The sequence below is a fragment of the Chiloscyllium plagiosum genome, chromosome 11 (assembly GCF_004010195.1).
Source record: "Chiloscyllium plagiosum isolate BGI_BamShark_2017 chromosome 11, ASM401019v2, whole genome shotgun sequence".
Classification (NCBI taxonomy): domain Eukaryota; kingdom Metazoa; phylum Chordata; class Chondrichthyes; order Orectolobiformes; family Hemiscylliidae; genus Chiloscyllium; species Chiloscyllium plagiosum.
The window spans coordinates 10949517-10965127 of NC_057720.1; the positions used below are offsets into that span (position 1 = coordinate 10949517).

Below are 15611 nucleotides of genomic sequence, written 5' to 3' on the forward strand. Positions count from 1 at the left end.
GGAATGGGAGGGAGCATTGAAGTGTTTGGCCACAGGGCAGTGGGATTGCTTGGAACGTGTGTCCCAGAGATGTTCCCTGAAATGGTCCATGAGTTGGCATCCTATTTCCCTGATGTAGGGGAGACCACATCAAGAGCGAAAGACACAGTAGATGAGGTAGATGGATGGGCAGGAAAGACTTTGCCAGATGTGGAAAGATTCTTTGGGGCCTTGGACAGAGGTGAGGAGGGAGGTGTAGGAGCAGGTTTTATACCTCGTGCAGTGGCAAGGGAAGGTGCCGGTTGTGGAGGATGGGTTGTGGGGGGTGTGGACCTAAGAAGGGAGTCACAGAGGTAATGGTCTCTGCGGAACGCAGATAGGAATCAGGAGGCAGTATGTCTCTGGTGGAGGGATCTGATTGTAGGCAGCAGAAGTGCAGCAGCGCTGCATCCGGAGATTATTGGGGTGGAAGGTGAGGACCAGAGGGGTTCTGTCTGTGTTGCAGTTGGAGGGGTGGGCTCAAAGACGGAGAAGCACTGGGGGGCATTGTTGATCACATTCGAGGGGAATACGTGGTCCTTGAAATAAGACGATCCATCATTTTGTCCAACTGCTCTTCTCTCTCTCTCTCTGGGGTCTATCTCCACCGAAGAATTACCCCTTCCCTCCGCCCTATCTTCTGCATAAAAAAAAACTTTATTCTAGCTACCATCAGTTCTGAGGAGGGGTCACTGGATCTGAAACATTAACTGTGATTTCTCTCCAGAGACATGCTGCGTTTTTCTAGCAGTAGATGTTTTGGACGTGGATTCTGGATTATAGTGGTGCTGCAAGAGCACAGCAGTTCAGGATCTGACCCCACTGCTCCCATTCCTAGTTTGGATTCCCACCCCAGTGCTCCTGGAAAGCTCCTAGTCCGGATCAGAGTCCGTTCCTCCTCCTGTTCGGATTCTCTCCACTGCAATGGTCTGCTCCCACTCCACCCGTTCTTGGTTCGGATTTGGAACCGGATTCGCTCCACCGCTCCTGCTCTGGATTTGGGATCTGTCCCCAGTGTTCCTAATCCTGGACTGGATTCCCTCCCACTGTTCCTGATCCGCTCCCATTCCGGATTGAGTCCTCTCCTACTCCGGTCCCAATGCTCCGGGTCCGGATTGCAATCGGATCTGCCTCCCGCTGCTCCTATTCCTGGACTGGATTCGCTCCCGGGGGGATTCCTATTCCGGTTGGGATCTGCATTGGGTGCTCCCGCCACTGGCGGAAAACAAGGTCCCAAAATGTAAAAGGAGCCAATCAGCGGCGAGCCCTCGGTGCCCAGCAACAGCTGCTAGAGACGCGGCTTGGCCCGGGCTCCGGAGGGTGATCGTGCCCCGGGGGCTGGGGGGTATCCGAAGCTGAATGTGACCGGAGCAAGAACTGGGGGGACCCTCTTCCCAAACCATGGCTGCATTTATCTAGAGCCTGCAGAGAGGTGCGTCCGATCTAACTGGTGTTTGATAAAGTCAGGCCTGACAGTAAAACTGAACCCGAGCAATGTCAGGCTCAGCACAGATTATCAACTTGGCTTAGTGACGGGAAACACAGTGTTGCTGGTGAAAGGTTACACTTTCCGACTGGGGAAGGTCACTGCTTACTCCCTTTCCATGATCGGCGCGTAAAGGTAAGTTACCAGAGTCTCACCTGTTTGTTCTCTCATGAGAGGGAGATATTGGTGGTGGTTTAACCTGAGGGTCACCGCACCTCGGGGAAAGGGGAGAGAGGTTGAGAAGGAGAGTCCTTCATGGTAACCTCAGCTGGTGCAGAGGTTGAACTCACACTCTTGGCTTCACAAAGCAGCTCTGCATTCAGCTGAGCTAACCCACCCCTCACTGTACAGGTCACAGAAACCATGGATTTGGAACTGTGAGGGTGGTTGTGATCAGCTTCAAGGTGACAGGTGGGTTATTGGAATGTGACGATTCAGAAGGAAGGGAGAGAAATATGAAGAATTTGGGGGCTGTCTCTCAGGGAAGTACCTTTCTCGATTGAGAATAGAATGGAGCCCTGGTTTAAAAATAAGAAAAAAACGACACCAGTTTCTCACCTATTTTCCAGAATCCACCGGCATATCTTTGGGGATGCTTGTAATTTATCTTAACTTTTTTTTCTACTCAGTCATGGTACGTGGACATCACTGGCTGGCCCATATTTTTTATTGCCTGTCTCTAGTTGCCCTTGAGAAGGTGTCGGTGAACTGAATGATGGAAAATGTTATTTATGAGTAACACAATTGATGGTGAAGATTATAATGTTATATATGGCTGCATGTACATTTTTCAAGAGCCCATGGTGACTAAAGTATTCTTTATTACAAGTTCCTCCTACACTTGACAATTTTTTTATTGTACACTTAAAAAGTAATTGAACATGAATGGCTGTAAGATGGCTGGCAAAAGATCAGAGATGGCAAAAGGAAGAGAACTTTCATGTAGAGAGTAGTTAAAGTTTGGAATGTATCATCTGATTGAATATTTTAATAGAATTCCTACAGTGTGGAAACAGACCCTTCAGTCCAACAAGTCCACACCGATTCTTTGAAGAGTATCCCATCCAGACTTATTCGCTTACCCTATTAGTCCACATCTCCCTGACTAATATACCTAACTTACACATCTTTGAACACGTTGGGCAATTTAGCTTGGCCAATTCAACTAACTTGCACATCTTTGGACTGTGGGAGGAAATCAGAGCACCCAGTGGAAACCCACACAGACATGAGGAGAATGTGCAAACTCCACACAGTCGCCTGAGGCTGGAAGTGAACCCATGTCCCTGGTGCTGTGAGGCAGCAGTGCTAACCACTGAGCTACCGAGCTATCACCCACTTTTGTGTTCACTGCATAAGATAAGGTCCTTGGTTTGTGATTTGCTGATTAAGCTTCAACCTGGGCTGCTATATTTGGCAGCTGTAGATAATTACTTTGCTGTTGTATCCCAGTCTTGAGGGAAGAGAAGAGTTCAGGCCAAAGTCAGAATGGGAACTGAACCTGTGACATTAACATTCCTTTGCACCACACTCACAATCTAACCAACTGAGCTCACCACACCCTGATGATTCAGTGACAGCTTTGAAAAGGGACTTGGAAAGCACTTGAAGGAGAAAAGAATTTAGGGAGAAACAGGAAGATTTTGGGAGTTGGGCAAGCTGATCAATTGAACCAGTACTTTCTCTGTGTTGTACTATTCCATGTGTCTGCAATGTGGCTTTTTTGAAATTATTAAAACAAAAGCTTTTCCTTAAAAAGTGACAAAGTTAATTCCTAACTTTCTTCTTCCCTCCTTAGAATGAAGTCAAGATCATCTTCACCTCCCAACTATGCCCAACTTAATAAATCTGCACCTGTTCATGTTCATATTCAAAAGCCCAAGTTATTACCTTTTGTTGTGGAAGTAGGTATAAATGGTTATTATTGGTTTGTAAAAATAATCAAAATCAGGCTGCTATTAGCACAGCGACAAGAGATGACACGAGGAAACAAATTTTCCTAATCTGGCGAGTTGTCGTGATCTGGAAATAACTGCCTAAAAGGAGAGTGCAGAAAAAAAAGACCTGGATAAATACTTCAACTTTGAGGAAATAGAGGAAGAGGGACAAGGGGTTAATTGGCTGTCTCTATCAAAGTCTAAATCCAAACACATTGAGTCAAATAGCCTCCTTCTGTGCTATGTGGTGTTATCATTTCACTCACATGTCAGATTTGGGAAAATTATGTTGTTTGCATTGACTTTTTTAAAAAAGCCTTTAATAAAGTACTGGGCTGGATAGGATCTGGAGTATGTATTGGGGCAGAAGTAGCAAATTGTATTGACACGTCCGAAACTTTGACCATTTGGGAGGGCACTGGGTCGTGGTCTGTAATTCAGAATGCTGCCTCCAAACATGGCTTTGGATGGGAGATGGGAAAAGGGGAACAGCATGTACAGACAGTTTGAGATAATTTTACACATTATTCTTTCATGAGCTGTGAACATCCCTGGCAAGGCCTGCTCTTGAAGATATTTCAAAGGGCAGTTTAAAGTCTGTGACTCCAGACCAATTAATGTGGGTCTGGGGTCACATGTAAGTCAGACCAAGTAAGGACAGCAGTTTCCTTCCCTATAGGACATCAGTTAATCAGATGATGTTTCTCCCCCACAGTCATTTCGTGAACAGTATTACATTTATTTCCAGATTTATAAATTTGACCGTTTACCATGATGGGATTTGAATCCAAGTTCAGAGAGTTTAGGGTGGATGAAAGCATGGTTGCCATTGGAAGGGCAATTAAAGTTGGGCATGTTGAAGAGAGAGGAATTAGTGAAGCAGATATCCTGAGGGGCTGGAATAGATCACTGAGATAAGAGGGACCAGACCATTGAGGGATTTGTAAGGTCAAGAAATTTAGATTTAAACAACTATTTAGCCAGAGGCAAGTGTAGAATAGCTAACACCTGTAAAACAGTAGATTCTCAGCAAATCTATTGTACAGAGACTAAAATTTTCTGATTATTATTCTCAATGTGTTGTTTCTTCCAATTATCTCGCGTGCAGAAAAGAAAGCACTCAACTGATTCAACAAAAGCAAACAGAACTGTGAGGGGAAAAGCTAAGCCCCACACTCCAACCTTTGGCCAAAATGACAAACAAGAGGTGGATGTATCAAATCAAAATTGTAGTATTCTCTTGAACTAATTACTTAACTGTATATTGGGTGTAAAATTATTTTAACAAAAGCATCAGTTGGATTGAACCAGTTTTTTTTTCTACTGAATTAAAAAAAAGCAACTTAAAATATATATATGGGAGAACTTCATTTTTCCAAGACCTATTTATATTGACCTGTGTGCACAGATCTATTTGTGGAGAGCAGAAACACTGCTAGTAATGGGTCCAGAGTAATGGTACTAATTGTGAGCATCCTTGTCTTTTCTTGAATACTAATGTTCGCAGCTTGTTTTATTGGGGTATTTTGAGATGAAAAGTTCTGTGTACTATAGTACAACCTTTTGTCAAATGAGTAACTTCTGTGGAAGCTCATATTAAGGTGAGGGTAACTTTAAACAGTGAGAACACAGCTGCGACTGGAGAAAGATACAGAGGTACTTTCTGATCAGGGTCAGAAACTTGCCCTGATCAGTCAAAAAATGCACACATTTGCATTTTGATTCGTCATATCTTTACATTTCCTGGACAGGAACCTTCTTCTGTGAACCAACAAATGCAAGAACGCATGCAACCAGAAGCAGAGTGGAAGAGTGTGGAATCTGCATCTCCTTCTTCAGCTGTAAGTGTGCCATACTGTGTAATTCAAATGTCCCACAGTCACTTTGACCTCAGGAGTTATCAGTATATAAGAGACATGTAGGGGTAGGCTGCTGTGTGATGTGATGAAAGGATAAGGTGGATTTGTGGCCGGGCTCGGGGGAAGGGAGAGAAGTTTGTTGGGTCTGAGCTGTTTTTGTTGTGGTGACGAGTCGGGATTTTTTTTCTGGTTGCCCAGGAGTCAGAGTAGGTTTTACAATCCTCAAACGTTTCTTGGGTAACTGGCATTTAAGTGAGTCAGAATCATCTGAAATCCAATATTGTGACTCCAAACTGGGGGCTTTAGTGAGGGTTTGAAACACCCTCACTCAAGGTAATTTCAGTTTCCTTCACAATTCCCAAGGAGTCAGTCCCGAAATGATTTTTTTCAATTTCACAGCTCCATCTGAATGTATTACAGTGTTCAAGCATTTTAAAATTTGCATCCCAGTTCATGTTTCCAGTTGCTGAAGTAAAGACATCATAGAAAGAACCAACTGGTGGTTTAACCTGAGGGTCACCACACCTCAGGCAAGGGGAGAGATTGAGAAGGACAGTCCTTCAGCCATGTATGTATTGAACATGCTGTTGGCATAACTCTGCATTGCAAGCCAGCTATCCAGCTACCTAACCCCCATATCTACTAGGTTAAATAATTGATTATTCCCTTTGCAGAATTGATCCATTGATTGCAAATTCGGAAGAACAGTGCTTGATACATTTATTGTATGCTTAGTATTAAAATAGCCTCTTAGGGAGTTTAGAATAAGTATATTACAAGACAGCTCTCATTTTTTATATGCAATGAAATGACTGATGATTCCACAGGGAGGCTATCTGGGGAGAAATTGAAGAGGCTGGGGCGCTGTTTTTTCTGCAATGGAGAAGGCTGAGGAATGACCTTGTAGATTATAAAAGAGTTTTATAGGGCTAATATAAGGAATATGTTTCCACTTATAATAGTCAGAAGAATTAGGGGCCATAAATATAAGACTATTACTAATAAATTCATTACTAATAAATTACTAATAATTAAAGGTAATTCGGATGAGCTCAGAGTGTGGTTAAACTGTCATCTGCTTTAACCACTCGTGTGGCTCAGTGCCATGTTTTATTTTGTGAAGCTCCTGTTCAGCACCTTCGGATTTTTAATTGGCAGCACGGTGGCTCAGTGGGACCCGAGTTCAATTCTACACTCAGGCAACGATCTGTGCGGATTTGTTCCGGTTTCCCCCCAAAGTCGAAAAATGTGCAGGTTAGGTGGATTGGCCATGCTAAATTGTCCATAATGTCCAGCAATGTGCAGGCTAGGTGGATTAGTCAAGGGAAATGCAGGGTTACAGGGATGGGGTGAGTCTATGTGGGAGCTCTTTGGAGGGTTGGTTAATACTTGATTGGCTGAATGGCCTACTTCCACACTGTAGGGATTCTTTGATTGTATTGTAAACTGCAGTTGTTGAATCTGAACCTGCAATGCAAAGCATGCTATCATTTTCATCTAGAAATTCTGCAAAACTACCTAAATGTTCTTTGGAAAGGGCACATCACTCCCTCTCTGTTTAAACTTCTCTTGCATTTAAAAGTTGCTTAATCCTTTTTGATATAAAGAACCAGCACAGAGATGTTTGATCAAGGTCAGTGGGAAAGAAACCAACTGAGCAGTAATCCAGTGATGCTAACTTTACGGAGGAATGTGACATTAATGTGCAAGTGAACTGGTCTAGCTATCCAATCAGCAGCGCAATGGAAGGCTTGGAAAGCTCGAAAAATGAAATAAATTGTTTTCATTGGCAGCACTGATTTTGGATTATGTCATCTTATTGATCCCAATATTCTGAATTATTGAGTGGCTCCTTCCACTTGAGTCTGTGAATAGGGAAGAGTCTGTTGCTGGGCATGTGATATGATGGGAGGGTTGAACCAGAAATGCAGTTAGCATGGAGGCAGCTTACATATAGTTTGTATTTATACCAGTTAGATAAAGAATATATTCAAGATTGGTTTGGTGATTTAACTGTTCATTGTACTTTTTAGATATTTGCTCTTACAAATTGTTAATGGGAATTGTTCAGTTTTCAGGGCACACAGCGAACAGAGAGTCTGAAGATAAAGCAAAGGCATCAAATTGGAGAAGTGAAGTTCGTGAAACTGATGCACATACTCAATCAACCAATAAAAATGGGACTTCTCATGAGAGTTTTGACAAGTTCCAAAAAGAGTTGGACTGGACAGGGTAACTAACTACTGTGTTTGTTCTGCCTTTTAATACATGTCACCAAGTTTTACAGTGTAAAAAGAGACCATTCAGCCCAACGGGTCTACGCTGGCTCTTCAGATGAGCGTCATTAACTGGTGCCAATCTCCTGCCTTTTCCCCATACCATAGCACATGATTTTTGTCCAAATAAGTGTCCAATGCCCTCTTGAATGCCTCAATTGAACCTGCCTCCACCACACTTCCAGGCAGTGCATTCCATTCTCTAACTACTCATGGAATGAAAATCTCATTTTTCACATCACCCCTGTTTCTTTTCCAAATTACCTTAAATCTATGCCTTCTCATTTTTGTTCTTGTAATATAGGCATTCATATGAAATTACGTTGCTTGTTATTTTAATTGAAGCGTGAAAATGTATTTCAATGTGGAGTCATTGGGGTCAGTTGGCTGAACAGTTGGCTTAATGCAGGATGATGCAAGTGATGTGTGGGTTCAGTTCCTGTACGGCTGAATCTACCATGAAGAATTCCCCTTCTTGTCCTCTCCCTTCACTTGAGGCTAAGTGACCCTCAGGTTAAACCACCACAAATTGTCCTCTCTGTAACAAGGGAGCAGCCCTCCGCACCTGTAGCTACTTTTAATATCTTAATGGCAAGCAGTGCTAATGGTTTACTGTTACATCTGCGTCAATTTTATTCAAATTCGGTGAAAACCATTTTAAAGTTATGGAAGCAATTAAGTTAATTGCTAAGTCGATTTCTAAAATTTATTCATAGTGTCATTGGCTAGGCTAGCATTTGTTTTCTATCTCGAATTACCCTTGAGAAGATGCTCTTGAGCTCACTTTTTGAACTATTGAATTATGTTGATTCACTGACCAAAACGAGCACTTGTTTCTCTTTAGCACCCACTGATCAAAACCTATTCTTAAAGCTAGTGACAAACTCATGTTAATACTGAGGCTGTGAACTGGAATCAAATCTATATCCTCTTAATTACACACACAGACACCCAAGCTCAACATAAAATACCAAGTTTCTGCACAGGTTGTAGTTTCAAAAAAGGCAAAAGTGAACGAAGAGCCCCAAGCACAAAGCTTGGGAATGAAAGGTAAATTGTGATCCTTTTTTACATCCGCTGAATTGCCAGTCAATGAAGCTGAATTTCATGCGGTAGATTGATGATAAAGGTGTATTTCTGACTGCAATCAACCTGGATTCAAGTAACTGGGGACTGGTCATAAAGTATCCCTTCTGCGTTTACCTGGTAATTTGGAATTATACTGTTATTTTGAAACTTTTTCAGCTTGCCAGGAGCATCTAATGATATTCAAGACAGAGGCTGGCAACTTAACAACGTAAGAACTAGGAGCAGGAGTAGGCCACCTGGCCCTTCAAGCCTGCTCTGCCATTCAATAAGGTCATGGCTGATCTTTTCATGGACTCAGGCCCACTTACCCGCGCTTTCACCATTAACCTACCCACGCTTTCACCATTAACCTTAATTCCTTTACTGTTCAATAATCTATCGATCTTTGCCTTAAAAACATTTAATGAGATAACCTGAACTGCTTCACTGGGGCAGGGAATTCCACAGATTCACAACCCTTTTGGGTGATGAAGTTCCTCCTCAACTCAGTCCCAAATCTGCTCCCCATTATTTTGAGGCTATGCCCTGTAGTTCTAGCTTCTAACCTGTCTTCTTTACATCGACTTCTGAGTGTGTAAATCAAAATTCTAAGTCCAGAAAGGGTTGTTTGGCATCCCTTAGTAGAGATCCCCTAGTCCCTTCAAAGCCAGGGAATGAAGCCAATAGACCCGATATCTAATTTTCTTGAAAGCTTTGCTTGACTGTTTCTTGGCAGGTAAATCACAGTCCACGAAAATATTGGCTTTATTTCCAACAAATCATGTGGTGAAAACCTTTCTCAATGCTGAAAATGTTCAAATAGTTCAAGTTGTTCTGGTTTCTTCCAGACAATTCTGAAATATAAATATAGTCATCCTAGCAATTACAAAGAAAGGGTATGAGATGGATGTAAATACAACGCTGTGGTGTGTTTTGTAGTCCTGTGTCCTGGCTGACATGTTTCCCTTGCCCAACACCAAAGCTATTTAATTGGGAATCCATCTCTTTGTTGTTTGTTAGTCTTTGTTGAGCCCAGACTAGGCTCTGAAGTTTTGCTACGTTAATGTGACAAACACTGCTACAAATGCAACTAACTGCCAATGAAGGCCTTTCAGATAGCTTGAGGTTGTAAATGAAATAACTCTATGGAGGCCGGTGTCCAGTCATTAAGTCACACTGTATTTACACATGGACAGTAACACTGCCTCATACAGAGTCAGGCACCAATGAGTCAGTATCTCTGATGAAGAGCTTATGCCTGAAATGTCAATTCTCCTGCTCCTCAGATGCTGCCTGACTGGCTGTGCTTTTCCAGCACCGCATTTTGACTTTGATCTCCAGCATTTGCAGTCCTCACTTTCTCCTAAGGTTAAAAATCACACAACACCTCCAAATCATCACTTTAATATTAGTCAGAGTTCCCTGACTGGACTGGGTTAACAATCCCAATCAAGAGACTCAATCTATGATGTCCAGTTGGCTGACCTCATTACAATCACTGCTGTAAACCTCTCCAGTGGAAAGCCTTTCACTTACTGGTTTATAAATTTGCTGAGTGTCATCAGAAGCATTGAAAATAGGAGTAGGAGCAGGCCCTTGTTTCATCAGTTATTCCACATGTAACTATTTTAGGTGTTGCATTTGAATGCCTCATTCATTCTGAGGTCCAATTCATTTCAAATCCTTCTTGATTGTTTCCAGTCCCTCTTTGTGATTAGCTACTTGAAGTAGAATGATTAGTTTGCTGCTGCTGTCACATGGAACTTGGCCAAGTACCATTAAACTGATAACACTTCTTTCAACTGCAGCTGCACGTTTCAGGATTTCAAGTTCTGCAGAGCCATCTGGTAGTCGTCTCAAGATAGCCAGCATGCCTTCGTTTATTGTGATTGTATATTGAGAGTAATTTGTTTTATGCAAAGCTCAGTTTATCAATCCCAAATCAGGATACTGTCGTTTAGCAGCAGTTCAGCCAAGTAATCCCAAAGGCATTGGAATTCTGTTGCAGAAAACATGAGTTTAAATCCCATCCTGTTTTCTGGGGACAATTTGATTGCCATATTCTTTTTAAAACCCAAACTGATATAAATGCAGGAAACCTTTATATTTGTTGCCCTTTGGTATAATAGAAAGGCTACACTAATAAGTTACTTGAGAAGTTTCCTGTCATAATTTAGGAAGTTTTGCTTAAGATATGGGTTAAGCAGTTACATGTTACCTTGCTTGAGGGGGTGAAGAGGGTTGGTGGAGGGGAGTGGGGGGAGGGAGTTGGGGCAGGGGAGGGGAAGGGAATTGGTGGACAGGGGAGGTGGGGCGTGCAGAGGGAAGAAACCACACTTCTGTGCCTTAACTGCTGGAAATTTGGAATTTCCATTCATTTGTGAATATCTCAAATTGCAGAGCATAATAGAGCTTGCTACCCTGATACAATATCAATAATGTGATAAGATGGACCTCTCCAACCCGAAAGATCCAGGAAAGATCTTGGAGAAGATCTGTAGCTTGGGTTGTAAGTTTGCTGGCTGAGCTGGTGGGTTTGTTCTCAGACGTTTCATCATCATGCTGGGTAACATCATCAGTGAGCCTCCAATGAAGCGTTGGTGTTCTGTCCTGGTTTGTTGTTTATGTGTCTTGGTTTGTTGTGATGAGTGATATCATTTCTGGTTCTGTTTCTCAGACGTTGGTAAATGGGGTCCAGATCTATATCTTTGTTAATGGAGTTCTGGTTTGAATGCCAGGCCTGTAGGAATTCCCATGCCTGTGTTTGTTTGGCTTGTCCCAAGACAGATGTATTGTCCTAGTCGGACTAGTGTCCCTCTTCGTCTGTGTGTGTAGATACCAGTGATAGTTGGTCATGTGTTTTGGTGGCTAGTTGGTGCTCATGTATCCTGGTGGCTAGCTTCCTGCCCATTTGTCCAATGTAATGTTTGTTGCAGTCCTTGCAGGGTATTTTGTATATTACGTTCGTTATGCAGGCTGTGGGTACAGGGTCCTTAAATTCATCAGCAGTTGTTTTAGTGCGGTAGTGGGTTGGTGGGTTACCATGATGCCTAAGGACCGGAGTACCTGGTGGTCAACTCTGAAATGTTTTTGATGTATAGTAGGGTGACTTGAATCTCTAGGTGTGTACTGTCTTCCTGTTTAGGTTTGTTGTGCAGGATTCGTCAGACTGCGCTTATCAGGTAACTGTTGTTCCTGAATAAGTTGTGTAGTTGCTTCTCCTCAGCTTCTCGTAGTTGTGGTGCTGCAGTGTGTTGTGGCATGTTTGAATAGTGTCCAGATGCAATTCCATTTGTGGGTGTTGGGATGGTTGCTTCTGTAGTTGAGTATCTGGTCTGTCTGTGTCGCTTTCCTGTAAACAGTGGTCTACATTGGCTTTTTATTTTCCCATGACATCCAAGAAGGGGAGTCGGTTATTGTTCTTTTCCTCTTTGGTGAATTTTATACCGGTGAGGATGTTGTTTATGTGTTTGTGGGTTTCTTCTAGTTTATCATGCTTGATGATATAAAGGTGATATCCACAAAGCTTAGGCTGGATCATGGGAAGGGCTGTTCATTCCAACCTCTGCATAACTGCTTCTGCTATAAGTCCTGATATTGGTGATCCCATAGGCATCCATTGATTTGTATATCGTGTCGTTGAAGGTGAAGTGGATTGTGAGGCATAGGTCCAGGGTCATTTGAGGATGCTGTCCTTGCTGATAGAGTTGGCACTATCAGGTGTCAGGTATCCTTGGTTGGTCTAGCAGTGAGGCCAGTGTTTCTTTCGCAAGGATAATGTTTATTGATGTGAGTAGGGCCATCAGGTCGAAGGAAACCATGACCTCCTCATCCTCTACCTTGGTGTCTTTGATAATGTTAAGGAGTTCCTGGGCAGAATGATTGGAGTGGGTTGAGTCTTCTACCAGGTATTCTGGTTTACGTTGCAGTTTCTTTGCTAGCCTGTCTGTTGGAGCGCTGGGAAGTCAGGCTACAGATCCGGAAGTGAGGGGGTGGGGTGTCCCTTGTTTGTGTACTTTTGGCAATCCGTAGAAATGGGGTGTGTCTTGTTAATTCCTGATGAAGGACTTTTGCCCGAAATGTCAACTCTTCTCCTCCTCAGATTCTGCCTGACCTGCTATGCTTTTCCAGCACCACACTCTCGATTCTAATCTCCACAATCTGCAGTCCTCCCTTTCACCTTGTTAATTTCGTCTGCCTTGTGTAGTTTCCTCAGGAATGCTGTAATGTGGTTTGTTAGCTGCGGAGTCAGGTCCATCGCCACCTGTTGGTAGGTGTCAGTATAGCTTAGTAGTGTGTTCGCTTTTTCAATGTACTGTGTTCCGTACAGGATGATGGTCATGCGCCCTTTGTCTGCCGGTAAAGGGACAAGAAATATTTCTGTCTTTTCTGAGTCCTTCCAGGGCTTTCTTCTCAAGTGTGTTGAGGGCATTCCCTCCTTTCTTTCTGCTTAGTGTTGGTGCTACCATCTGGTCTGCTGGGTTTCTTCTGCAAGTCTGTTGTCTTTGAGGGTGGATTCCAGTGCGGCTAGAAGGTCCTTTTTGTCTATGTCCCTGTGGTTGTAGTCCATCGTACTAGAATGGCCTTTCCATATCTTTGAGTGCTCAGTCCGACAGGTTCTTTATCCAGCTCACACACAGACATTGCTGTGTGTGAGCTTAGTTAGTTTTTCTTGTTGGGCCAGTCCTTTCTTTGTTCTGGTCTGCTGTTGTTTAATGCAGGTGGCTTATTCTAACATAGTTGTCCATTCATGGTAGGTCACATTAGTGTACAAAGGTTTTTGGCATGAAATGACCACCAGGTATCATGGTAACCCATCAACCTACTACTGCACTAAAACAACTACTGATGAATTTAAATGACACCGTACCCACAGCCAGCAGAACAAGCATAATATATAAATATCCTGCAAGGACTGCAACAAATATTACATTGGACAAACTAGCAGGGAGCTGGACACCAGGATATATGAGCTCCAACTCGTCACCAAAAGACATGACCAACTATCACTGGTATCCATACACACAGATGAAGAGGGACACCAGTCCAACTGGGACAATACATCCATCTTGGGACAGGCATAAACAGAGACATGCATGGGATTTCCTAGAGGTCTGGCATTCAAACCAGAACACCATTAACAAACATTTCAATTTGGACCCCATTTACCAACCTCTCAGAAAAAGAAGCGGAAGTGATATCACCCATCACAACAGACCAAGGAACATAACTAGCAAGTGGGACAGAACAGCAGTGCTTCACTGGAAGCTCACTGATAATGTTACCCAATGTGGTGATGAAATGTCTGAGAACAAATCTACTAGTTCAGCGAGCAAACCGATAACCAGACCCAGGAAATTTTAGCAAGTCAATCTTGCAGACATGAACAGAACACAATTACCTTGAATCTTGTGCCAAATTATCATAGTCTCTAGTTTGTTTTGGATATTGCTGATAGATCGTAGAATCATCAAATCACACAGTACAGAAAAGGCCCTCAACTCATCGAGCTAGTACCACACAAAAAATTCACTGCTACCTACACTACTGCCATGGTCCTGCACATGACACTTCAAACGCTCATCCAAGTACGTTTTAAAGGTTATGAGGTTTCTGGCCTCTACTACTCTCCCCAGCTATGTATTCTAGATTCCCACAACTTTCTGATTGACAATCGTTTCCTTAGATCATCTCTAAACCTCTTGCCTTTCACTTGACCCTTTGATTTGGAGGAGTAGCTGTATACTATTCACCCTGTCCAGGTCCCTCGTAATCTTATACACTTCCATCAGGTGCCCCCACAACCTTCTCTGTTCCAAATAAAAATAACCTGAGCTTATCCAGACTGTCCTCATTGATGAAATGCTCCATCCCAGGCAACATCCTGATAAATCTCCTCTCCAGAGCAATCACCTCCTTCCTGGACTGAAAGGTGTTAAATGGTGATGCTTGCAGTAATTTCGAGTCCTGAGGCAAGTTTCGTCTTGAATCTACAGTTATAAATCTGTTCTGATATGGCTTCTGCTGTTATTCAGGATGGAAAAGGAAACTCTTGCTGAGGAGAACATGCTGTTGATTGCACTCAAAGAAGCTGAAATTACATCAATATCTGTAGCAGAACAAGTGGCAACATTTCGGAACTCCATTGCTGAAGTAATGCAGGTATGTACAAAGTACAGCAATTTAATAGTGAAACTCTCAGTGATATTAATGTTTAGCAATCTCGGCATGCAGCAGTTGATCCCCTGTGGTGAATGATACATAGAGTAAAAAATCTTAGAAAAATAAATCTTCGCATTTCCCATTTTCTGAAGTGATTCCATGGTTGTCTTGCAGCAAAAATTAAGTAGTAGTTAGCACGGCTGCCTCACCGCGCCAGGGGCCCAGGTTCAATTCCAGCTTTGGACAATTGTCTGTGTGGAGTTTGCACATTCTGTGTGTCTGTGTGGGTTTCCTCCGGGTGCTCCGGTTTGCTCCCACAATGTGCAGTTTAGGTGGATTGGCCATGCTAAATTGCCCATAGTGTCAAGGGATGTGTAGGTTGGATGTGTTAACAGTGGAAAATGTAGGGTTACAGGGAAAGACAATAGACAATAGGTGCAGGAGTAGGCCATTCTGCCCTTTGAGCCTGCACCACCATTCAATATGATCATGGCTGATCATCCTTAATCAGTATCCTGTTCCTGCCTTATCTCCATAACCCTTGATTCCACTATCCTTGACAGCTCTATCCAACTCTTTCCTAAATGAATCCAGAGACTGGGCCTCCACTGCCCTCTGGGGCAGAGCATTCCACACAGCCACCACTCTCTGGATAAAGAGGTTTCTCCTCATCTCTGTCCTAAATGGTCTACCCCGTATTTTTTAAGCTGTGTCCTCTGGTTCAGCACTCACCCATCAGCTGAAACATGTTTCCTGCCTCCAGAGTGTCCAATCCTTTAATAATCTTATATGTCTCAATCAGATC

General features: G+C 43.0%; 1 protein-coding gene across 1 annotated transcript in view; it reads left to right on the top strand.

The window, feature by feature from the left end:
- Positions 1-889: 889 nt before the first annotated feature.
- LOC122554704 (protein BCAP-like) overlaps positions 890-15611 on the top strand; it is a 77497-nt gene continuing 62775 nt past the window's right edge. Inside the window, exons 1-5 of the mRNA XM_043700080.1 lie at positions 890-1639; positions 3303-3408; positions 5193-5282; positions 7372-7532; positions 14680-14806. Of these exons, the coding sequence (XP_043556015.1) occupies positions 3304-3408; positions 5193-5282; positions 7372-7532; positions 14680-14806 (483 nt within the window). The 5' untranslated portion in view covers positions 890-1639; position 3303. The remainder of the gene's footprint in view (positions 1640-3302; positions 3409-5192; positions 5283-7371; positions 7533-14679; positions 14807-15611) is intronic.